Source organism: Micropterus dolomieu, linkage group LG21 (genome assembly GCF_021292245.1).
Source record: "Micropterus dolomieu isolate WLL.071019.BEF.003 ecotype Adirondacks linkage group LG21, ASM2129224v1, whole genome shotgun sequence".
Lineage (NCBI taxonomy): Eukaryota > Metazoa > Chordata > Actinopteri > Centrarchiformes > Centrarchidae > Micropterus > Micropterus dolomieu.
In genome coordinates, this window is record NC_060170.1 from 28042311 (window position 1) to 28054056 (window position 11746).

The window sequence follows — 11746 nt, forward strand, 5'->3', positions numbered from 1 at the left end:
TCTGTGTACTTTTCCCAGTTGATGAATGCCTGTTTTTATCTTGATAAAAGTAGGTGGACCTGGTGTAATCACCAGGTTAAAAGGATGGAAAAAATAAAACCAGGACTCCATTATAGAATCACTTACAAAGTTGTTGTTTTTTAGCATATTATAATGTTGTCAATAAGCCAAAAACAAATACTAGCAATTCTCACAATTACAGAAATACATCATTTACACAGCAGGTTGTTTGGAATTGTTCAATGTGAAAAGACTGAAATGCCTGTGTCCTGATTCGTGATAGTAGTTTTTCACATATTTCAGTGTTGTTTCTGTATTTGGCAGCTTCATCCAAAAGCAAGAAATCTGCAGTTTAATTTAGCTGGGAGATAACATGTTTTGAATAAAGTGTTTAATTTTGTCTCCGATGTCTGAGGTTTGGCCAGACTAAGTGTGGCTGTTTTTGTATGTTTATAGTTTTGGGAAAGTAAATTGTCATTTGAGGAAATGTGTGTGAGCGGGTTTTGGAAAAAAATAAAACTGTAAAAATTTCATATTGGCCAGTCTGTGTCACCCGCCCCCATATAATGAATATGGTCCAGATGGTTTGATTGTGTTTGGACTGTATATTATAGATTTGCTACTGTGCAGGCTGTGCACGACATGATAAATTTTGCCATTTTATGGTATAAAAATGATCCAAATCAATGACATTTACAGTGAGTGTTTGCACATGTGTGATTGTAAAAAGTTGGTATTTGTGGCTTCATGCGCCTGCATCAGTTGAATCCAACCCTCGTCTCTGTCTTGCTAATGGACACTTTTGCAGAGACAAGAGGAGAATGGTTGAGGGAGGAGGAATGAATGAGAGCAGAAGCAGAGAGATCTCTCAGACTGGGAGGTGACTGTATCATCTTTGTTGCAATAAGTACTTTATAAGAGGCCTCCAGACTGCACTGACTACTCAGCGCCTGAGTCCATCCAAATAGCTTAACCCTTTCTTCGTAAAAAAGACGAAGAGCCACCTAAGCCAGCAGTCCCAGGAGCCCCTTGCACCCTGAGCCTGTCCTCACAGAGTCACAGCATTGAATGCAACAGAGAGATTAAATGCCCTCGAGCACAACAGGCACTTTAGCAGCAAATGCATGTCAAGATGTGAATGTTCCCATTGTGTCTGACCCACCAGAGGGCTTGGAGCAGCCACCAAGGAACGCTGCCAAGCTACAAGCCCCATTTACCGCCTGTCATGCAAAGGAGCATCCATGTAATTGCATGCAAAATATTTTCTGTGAAATCATTTTGCAAACCCTGATTGAGTAATTCAGTCATCAAACAGGGTGAGGAGGGCGAGAGAAGACCCATATATAAGGGGTGGAACGGATACTTGTCATACATGTTCATGAGAAATATATGAGTTGGTTGATTTAAAGTGTGTAGAGAATCTTGCATTACTTAGCTTTATTATTATATGTTCCTGCCTTGAGGCTAGATATGGGGAGTGAACTCCTGGATTTGATATGTGTAACCACTTATTATAGAGTATACTGCATTGTGCTTGGGTTACCAGGCTGGGCCAGGGAGTAAGGCTCTGTGGTTTGTGGCTATGTGTGTGTGTGTGTGTGTTTGTGTGCAGATTTAGATGCACAAATGTATGACCTATCAGATTTATTTAAACGGAAAGTGTGTATGTTTAACTCAATGTGTGTGTGTGTGTGTGTGTGTGTGTGTGTGTGTGTGCGGATAAGTGGTCCAAAAGCTACTAGGCTAAAATTAAAATCCGGGTTTTTGAAATGTCTCTAATTAGAGGTGGGAGGACTGAAGACTATTTTGAGAGCTGTGGCCATGCACGCCCTTCCCATATGTGTGTGCACAGGCAAACACACACACACACACACACACACACACGCACATACACCAACACAATATCCACTTTGGAGAGGAAGACCCTACTTAGAATTCAATGAGTTTTGTTAACAGGAACCGTCCATGAAGTGTGTTTCTTATGTTGTCTATACACAATTTGCTAAAGCTGGACAAGCAGTGAACTTTAAAGATGTAAACAAGTAGCTGCTATGAATATTAACAACCTTAGAACACTAGTAGAAATATCGCAGCCCTACTGTAAAGCTGCAGTAAATTATTGCAATATTTAGAGTCAAACACAAGTCAAGACAAACCAAATTGGAAAGTTTATGGCTGCAGAGCAGGAACACAATAGTCAGTTTAATCACCATCTAAAGTGTTTTTACACTTTTAATGAGGCAATTTAGTGAATTTAGCCTTTTCAGACAGTGAGTGGAATGTGGTGTATGCCTGGCTAACATTGTCTCATTGTTCTGTCTCATAACCAGCCTCTGTTTTCTGCTTCTGAGCAAAGACTGCTGGGAAATCAGACTGCTTTTACAAAGGGTTGGCTAAAATCTTTCTGCCCCAGATACTCTCACGGTGTCTTTAAAGGCATCTGTGATGAGGCTGTGATTTTTGTTCTGTGGGGGGTTTTTTCTGTGTGACTGCAGAGAATCACATCGCGACAGTTCTAATTACTGCACGTCAACCAATTTTGACACCAGATTCCCAGAATTTCTTAAAAAATCATAAAGCATGTTTTATAATAATATGGTAGACCAACATGCTTTCCAAAGAATTCAGATGAAGGAATACACATTCATACTGTATCTTTTTACAGTGGTTTGCTCCATCAACAAAGATTTTAATAAAAGCTTAATGCTTTATTTCATAACTGGCTCTGTCCCTTTGATTGAGGCTGTAAACCAACTCATATTTATAGAAGGAGTGATTGATAAAAGAATTGAAGTGACAGATTTTTAATATCTTGTGGTTCTATGTTACAGTAATGGCATACTCAACATTAAAATGTTTTGGAGGGGTAACAGAGAAATTATGAAGATGAATTACTGTTGGTTGGCTTACATGTAATCAGATAATTAAAAAGCATAGCCACAATCTTTATTGATAAACACAATATTAAAATTGGATATGTGAGTCGGAGATTCATTTATTTGTCATTTTAAGCCTGAAAATCTGGCAGCCAATCAACTGAAATTAAAAATATGTGTGTGTGATTGACTTGATGGTTAATGTCATTATCCCTTCTTGACTATTGCAAGTCTATATACTCCTATATTGCAACTCCCCTCATCAACGTCAGCTTTCAAAAATTCAGCTCCGAGGCTATAACTTTTATAACGCAATAACTTTTCGAGCTCATCACGGCCTGGCACCTAATTGAAGTGTTAAGCTCCTGAATACTTGGACATAACCTATGATCCTCATATGCAGACTTAAAGAAACATTTTATTACTTGAGAAGATCAATACCACTCTCATTTCTATCTGCAAAGTATTAAGCTTAAGGGGAGGCATGGGGCAGCTGTTAGCTCAGACATGTCTGTAATAACAGCAGAACAGGAAAAAACTAATTTAGACAGCAGAGATTACTGCAAAACAGTTGGAAAAATGACATACATAACAATGCCACGCTGGAAAATGCATTGTTGTTTAACTTTTTAAATCAAAGAGGTTTAAAATTTGAATAGCAAGTGTTATAGTCTAATGGATGCCAATTTGTCTTAAAATGTGGATACTAAACTCCAGGAACACATTACATTTTTTCAGAAAGACGGATTAAAGAGATCTGGAAAGAAGCTTGTGGGATATATAGGTGAATACTTGGAGTGTTCAACCCAAGAGTAATCAAACTGTAAATTAAGAGTTCTCAGATTACATTAGTGAACTCTTGGTATGCCTTAGATGACTACACTTTTGTCATGGATTTGTTCTCAAGAGAAAGCAAATCAGAAACAATAACACACACACACACACACACACACACTGAAGCCACAGGCATTCCCACTATAGACACCCATTATCTCCATCTGTATCCATGTGTTGTCGACTAAGAGCAGGAACTTTGGGGGCCGCTGTGGTCGGACACAGGGAGAGGGAAGTTAGCGCTGGCAAAGAAAAGTCAAAGTCAGGCATTTTTGGAGTAAGATAAGAAGAGAACAGTGCGAAAGGAAAAACTAAAATAACAAAAGGCCACTGAGGGGTATGGGACTACTCTGACAACACATCTCTCTGTTATTGCCGGGTTTTGAAATATCGCAGCCTTTTAATCAACAAACACAACGAGGTGATAAGTGACATGCACATTCATCATTCAAACAGGTGGCCAGCTACAGTACAGCACAGTAGGTGTCTGGAGATGTGCCACTCTGGTCACGTTACCTTGACCTGCGAGGGCACAATAAAAACCCGGGGCTTATGTGGCATTGGCAGGTGCTGCCACTGAGTATCCAGTGTCGGGCCTTTGTTTGCTTTTTTGATTTATTGCTGACCACTGCACCACCTAACATGTGTGGAGGAGGGCCCACTCCCCCTCCTCTCAACACCTTTCTCCACATAAATAAACCCTATCGCTGAAGGAATGCCCAGGGTCCAAAGCTCTCCCTGTTATTGGAATTCTGCCTTCTGATAAGATGACTGTTTAGGACGCTTCATCGACATACTCCCACCTCAACACTGACTCACAGACCCAACATAAACCACCAACACATCTGCTGGCCCTTGGGTTTCAGTCCACACATGGGCCACAACTAAGAGACCGATGATGTGACTCAGAAGATAAAATGGTGATTAAAGGGATGCAGATTCATTCTGTAGCCATTCGATGATACTGTTGAGGTGAGCTGACAGTGAGTGAACAGTGATGCAGGGGACTGTGTGATGGTCGGCTAAATTGAACCAACATTGAATAAAGGGAAACCAGATAAATGTGGGGTTAAGTATAAAAATAAATAAATACATTTAACCTCCTAACATTTCCAGTGAAACCGTTAAACGTCACAATTATTTCAGCTATTACAAAAACAAGTGCAGCTACGTTGGTAAGATCGAATTAAAATTTTGTTGGTCGGCGGTTCAATCCCTGGCTCCCGCTGGTTGCGTGTCGAAGTGTCCTTGGGCAAGATACTGAACCCCGATTTGCCCCTGGCGGCTGTTCCGCCAGTATATGAATGTGTGTGAATGTTAGTTTCCGTTTGAGCACTTAGGCTCAGTGTATGAATGTGTATGACTGGTGAATGCTGATGTAGTGTAAAAAGCGCTTTGAGTGGTTGAAAAGACTAGAAAGGTGCTATACAAATATGGAGCATTTACACCAGTTGAGAAGACTGGCTGGTAAATATAAAGCTACAGCCAGGTATCGTTGAGCTTAGCTTAGCACAAAGACTGGAAACAGGGGGAAACAGCTAGCCTGGCTTTGTCCGAAGGTTACAAAATCTGCCTACCACCACCTCAAGCTCATTCACTGACATTTGATTTAAGTTCAGGAGCAGCAACTAGCTGAAGTAGCAGTACACAAAGAAGTGGATTTCCTAAAATGTCAAACTACTGTTTAAATTAAGAACCCCAAATGAGCTAACCAGAGACAGAACAGTAAATAATTCTGTGCTGAAAACCGTTGTTGCACTGCTGAGTTATTGGATTGTGCTGTAGGCCTAACCATCACTGCAACTATTTCAGTCCACAGCGAGCAACAGTATGTCATGTTACTGTTGATCACTACTTTACATTTGCAGCTAATAACATGCTTCATTGATGTGAATTATTCCCAGTTTCTTTTTATCTTCAAACTGTAAAGATGGTTATAAATACTCCATCCATTCAATATGAATCTAAAAAATCTACAGCTAGCAGCTGGTTAGTTAGCTCAGCATAAAGACATAATACACAGGGAAAAGCTTTGGTGTGAGAGACCCGTGTTCAATCCCCAAATATGCTCCAGACGTGTGCAACCTCTGACATATATAGCAATTGTAAGTCGCTTTGAATAAAAGTGTCAGCTAAATGAAGTAATGTTAATGCTTTAACAAGTGAGTTTTGGACAGAGCAGGCTAACTGTTTACCCGTCTTTCTAGTCTTTATGCTAAGCTAAGTTAACTGGCTGCTAGTTGTAGCTTCATCTGACTCTAGGCAAGAAAGCCACTGGGCCATTGTTTGACAACAACCTCTACAGTATAAACGGAAACCTTTACAGTTCATTCATTTACAACGGTGGTCCTTACTGATAAAAATATCACTGCCCTAGTTGTAATATTTTTATCTTAAACCCCTGACTACCAGCCAGCAACAATGACAAACTGGGCTCAAGTGCAGGGAGCAACTGTCTTGCATTGCATCTGTCTTGGGTGAGGGGGCATCAGGCCAAGGACGGCCATGCTGACCCCCTACCCTGTGCATCTGTGCCCACTCATTCAGGCTGGCACCCACTGATCCCAAGCCATCAGTAACTGACAATGATGACAACAAAATATGCCAAGGGAGGAGCGCGCTTTCGACTTGCAAAAACCACAAGCTACGAGACACCAGCACATTCACACATAGACTGCCACTGTACATTCTCTTCATTTGACTGTTATCCATTAAAACAGTAAAACAAACACAGCTGCCACTGCACAGCGCTGAGAAAGGAATTATTGCTCTGTGTGTTTCTGAGCTATAGGCTGAATGTGCATGATATGTATCCATTCGCGGCGCAGGCGCATATTTGTTTTTTCCACCACCAAAATAACAGAAGTGAAGCTACACTGAGGAGCCCTGCCTCCTCCTCCCTCTCACCCCAGTGTCGAAGATCTGTTAGTCAGGGGCTGGGGAGTTGTCGGTCTCCGGGGGCACATCCCTCTGAACCGCCTGCCAAGCTTCTCCTCTCCCTCCTCCATCCTCTCTCTTGCTCTGCGCTCTTTCTTTGTTCCCCTCTTGGTTCCCTCTTCCCACTTTTTCTACCCCTCGTGTTCAACTCTCTCTTTCACTTCAGCCTCTTTTCAACTTCCGTCATTTATTCCTACTCTCCCCTCAACAACGGCACTCTTCGCTTTCACACTCTTATCTGTTTTCCCCTTTCTACCCTTCTGCTCCTCTTCCTCTCCCAGTGATCCAGCTCCTTTGCAGCCGTGCATAATTAGGCCTAAACACAAGCCCCGCGCAGGCTCACATCTGGAAGGAGTTTGGACATGGCAGTTTCCTACCAAGACGACTAAATATTTAGGTTGAGAGTTACTGCGTGTGGATGAACTCATGATAGAGGGGGTGGGAAAGAGAAAGAAATGGGGAGCTGGAGATAAAGAGAAAGAGGGAAAGTGGGAGCTCATGGTGGAAAGTTGAGAATACCATAATGGATCATTAAACTAGTGATAAGTGTGAGTTTATAGAAATGTTGCAGTGTATAATCTGACTCACAGTAATGTACTCAAAGTGCAGCAGAGGCACTGATGAGAAGAGGGGGCAATAATATTGGGGTAACTGGTTGCTCCTTCATGGCTGGCAGGAACAACAAACAGCCAACTAATAGTTTTAATAAACAAATCCCCGTTGGGATTTCCCATGAGGCTTAGGGGCCTCAGCTGGAATGTTCACAGGGGCCAGCTGTTGTGCATTACACGTAGCAGCCAACCCCGGAAGCCCTGGGCCTGGTGTCCTCCAGCCCTTGCCTGCTCAGCATGGAGGAGAGCCTTCCTTCAGGCTGCTCCAGGAGAGAGGGCAGCGTGGCTGGCTGTCAGGCCATCCGATGTGGAGAGGGACTGAGGTGGCGTAGGGCATGGGGAAAGCTCCCCTGCTGCACCTGGGATACTGTCTGAAGTCTCTGAGCAGACTGAGGAATGTCAGGAATAACACGAATATCAACACAACTTCTCACATTCCACATCTGGACCTAATGTCATGAGCAACGATGGGAGCATGGGTGCTTGAGGAACTCACCAAATCTTCAGGAAAATTAACTTTCCAGACACAGAGTTCCTGGGAAAGGTAAAGCTAAAATGGCGGATCACGGCTATAATCGTTTGCTCCTTGTACACAGCCTAAGAAAAGTGTCACAGAATGCTAGAAATCTGTACAAAAACAACTCAACCAAAATTACTAGATGCGGGGATGGAAGATTATCTTCAATCACCTCGACCACTGCCACCCAAGCCTTTTTTTTCTCCTCTGGTTTCCAGCAATGTGTTCCCCAGATGTTTATTCCATCTTTATTAAGCAAGAAACATAAGGCCCTATAAATGGACTGCTGGCTGGCTTTAGTTCTCCTGGGGCATAAATCCCCTTACTTTACCTCAAATGCTCGCTGCAGTGGGGCAGTTGAACATATTTTTTAACTGTGGCCATATGCAGCTAGCATTTCTCTCACTGGGTCAGAGTACACAGACAGTAACATACTGTGGGAAGGAGCAGTGTCTTCAGAAAGTCTGAGTAGCTGTGAAGAAAGTGCTGCTGAACAAAACTGAATTAAAACAACACCCAAAAATGTGTCACTGGTAGATTGGTAGCCCATCCATCATTAAAGATAATGTCTTTTGGCCCTTTCAAGTTTTGTCCAAACAGACCACACAAATAACTGCTTCATAATTACAAAAATATCAAACTAAGCCCAGAATTATTGCTATCCAGTTCTCACCAAATAATTTTGGTGTTTTCTCATATAAAACACTCCAAGTGTGTTTCTGTTAATTCTAGTTTTGCCTGGCCAAGTCAGCTGGGCCATGTGGTAGTAGAGGGAGAAAAAGAAAGCTGAACTGGGAGCAGCCAGGCTGGGTCACAGGCAAATTTAAAGTGACAGAGTTGTGTCAAAGAGGCAGGGCCAGATGATGGCTATGCGGCCAGTCTTCCCTCTCACTGATCTTCCTAATGCTTTACAGAGAAGTGACTCTCAGCCCTTCCACTACAGAGTTAAACTGGATCAAGATGTAAACTTCTGACCTAATAAGCCTTATTACTGCAGCAAGTCCTCAATACAGTTAAACCCAAAGTCATGGGCTCAGAGTCATGGTTGTGTGGGCCTGCTCTGAACTTTGTTCATGTATTTCATATAAAATACACCATCAAAACTACATATTCACCCAATTAAATCCTAACATGGAAACACTCCTCAAATTCTCAACTCCTCCAATTAGTTCACACTTACTGTAACTACAGCAAAGGCTATGCCAGCTTAAAACTGATAATACATTTTCTTGCAATAAATCTTTATAGGATATTAAAGGAATACTGCTGTCATACCAGAGGACATGAATGACGCCATAATGTAAGGTCACCATGTGATCTCACCACTCAGTGCCGCAGACACAGCCTGCTGTTTAGGCCACAGCAAGATAATCATAATTTAGTGATATATCATTGGTTCAGAGGTAACAGTAAACTTGTCAGACACTCACAGACTGACGGTCCTGTTGGGCAGCAGGCTGGCATCCGGTGGTTCAGTCAGCTCCTCTTTGCTGCAGCTGACCCTTCTCCCCACAGCCTGGACGCCGTGCGCTTTGGACCGCTCGTCCGTGCAGCTGCAGCCACTGGTGGAGGCGAGCAACCCGGGACAAGCCTGGGAGAGCCTCGGCTCGGAGGCGGACAGCAGGAGCAGCATCAGTACCAGACGCCCCGGCAGCAGAGGGATGCCAACGCCGGGCGCAAACATTGTCCTTCGGCTGGATATCACCTCAGCTGCACCCCCGCCTCCAGTCATCCCATATCTCCACCATGAAGCTTTCAGAGGGGGGTGTAATGAGGGCAAGAAGGAACACAATTACCTTTCAAGTCTTGAATGAATGGTAAACTTGGAGATCCTCCGCTCAACAATAAGCACTCATCGTCCGGTCATTTCAGAAATATTCAGCACCCTCGGTTTTCCAAGAATGTCCCGTTATGTCATGGCAGCCCGGGCGCACAACTCCCTTTGGTCCAAATAGTTATTAAATTGAAGGGGTGTGTTAGCCCATCCAAACTTCTTCAACTCCTAAACGGGCGCAGTTTTCTGACTAAAAACGTTGGTGGTCGCATTAATTACCTTAAGAGATTTACATCACTTCTAGGATACTTGGGAGTGTCCACGTTACCGTTATTTTCCCACTCTACAAATTAATCCAGGGGTTGATGAGACTCACGACTTAGCAGTCACAGCCAGAGCCACAGCCAGAGCCACACTGACATCTATATGAAGAAGTAAAAAAAAAAATAAAAAAAAAAGTATATTCTCAAACTTTTGCCGCTGCTCTTCAAAAGTTTTCCTCAGGGTTTCGTCCGACCGAGGTCTCAGTAGAATTCTCTCAAGCGCCACTTAAAAAAAATTAAACAGGGAGTAAACTATTAGTTCGGACAAGAAATGAGCTGGTCTTCATCGGCTCCCGTGTAATTCCCAAAATCTAGCGATTTTGCCTGCTTGCCTCTGTCACACTCAAACTCACTTAGTTACTACCCCAAGTGCGCCCATTCCGTCTCCGTCTGCGCCATGGTCCCCGCGGTCCTAGCGCATCCAGCTCAGCCAGAGAGAGACAGGGAGGAGGTTTCACATGTGACCTGGGCTGTACCCACCTGAGCCTGCTTCACACACCTTCATCATGATATAGTCCAGTAGGCAATTTTCTTAATTGGTAGTAGGCCTACATGATATTAAAACACATTATTTGTGTCAAATCTGAAAATCATTTCTGAATATATGCATCTTCTCATTTGTGCTTAATCTATATTTGCATTATAAGACCAACTGATGAGGAATAATGACTAAATACCTCATTATCATTTTGTATCCTTATAAGATCTGTACAACTGATTTGTTTGCTATAAATGTTTGATTGTTGACGGTAGTGAAGTGCCACATTGCTGCTGTTTTGCTGCTTTTTGATTTGAACTGGCTGTTTCCATCCAGGTTGTAGAGGACAGGAAGGTTGTGATTTCAATGTGCACATGCATTGGGAGAGCAAACTAAAGTTATGAATGAATTCTGAAGGTCTCTTGTGTATTGTGTGTTTCAGCAGTTCAAAGGCTTTTCATTTAATCAGCGGGAAGCAGAGGAAGTAAAGACTTTTTATAGATACCCTTCAGAAAATTCTATAGCGTTGCTGCAGAGAGTGTTATGGCAGCACAAAACAATTTGATCTTAAAAGTAAAATGAGACTGAGCTGTCATATTGTAGATGGTAACTTTATGATTACATTTTTCTATCCCAGAAGAAATTTTTTTCATGTCCAGTTGGAAGCCAACAGGAAGGCAACAGCAAGCTCCCCATAATACACTGCAATAGATACTTCAATACAAGTTTTTATGCAGTGATGGTCACAGTTAGGGAGAGGGTGCAATAAAAGTGACCTTTTATATGACTACAAATAAGTTTTCGCAGTTCTAACAAGGCAAACTAACCTCCTGAAAGTAGGCATCTGAAGCCCAATTCAAAGTCAACTGAGTGTTGTTGTCAATCTAGATATAATATATGGCTAACAGGTAAATGCTCCATATTTGTATAGCACCTTTCTAGTCTTTTTGGCCACTCAAAGCGCTTTTACACTACATCTGCATTCACCATTCATTCACTGAGCCTAAGAGCTCAAACAGAAACTAACATTCACACACATTCATACACTGGTGGAACAGCCACCAGAGGCCCGCCTTCCAATTAACAGGAAACCCGCTCTACCTCCTGAGCCATAGCCGCCCGTACTGCCGCTAGGTCTACTGCATGTTCGACTAACGCTTAGATTTTAAGATACTCTGGGAGAAAAATATTCCAGTCACTCAAATCTTTTGTTGAAAGAATAACATTTTTTTAAATTAAATTTTCAACCACTGAAAGAATCACACACAATCCAAAAAATACAGAGGATCATAAACTTCCTCAAGGTCTCCTTTTCACATTTTTGCTTGTGTGTATATGGAAAGTTCCCAAAATACAGTTCTGTTTTAAAAATACTTTTTGATATACGAGAGGCCCG

The 11746-nt window shown here is 42.4% G+C and overlaps 1 protein-coding gene across 1 annotated transcript in view; it reads right to left on the minus strand.

Moving 5' to 3' along the window:
• adgra2 (adhesion G protein-coupled receptor A2) overlaps window positions 1-10218 on the minus strand; it is a 37735-nt gene extending 27517 nt beyond the window's left edge. Inside the window, exon 1 of the mRNA XM_046034722.1 lies at window positions 9206-10218. Within this exon, the coding sequence (XP_045890678.1) occupies window positions 9206-9507 (302 nt within the window). The 5' untranslated portion in view covers window positions 9508-10218. The remainder of the gene's footprint in view (window positions 1-9205) is intronic.
• Between the last annotated feature and the right edge of the window lie 1528 nt (window positions 10219-11746).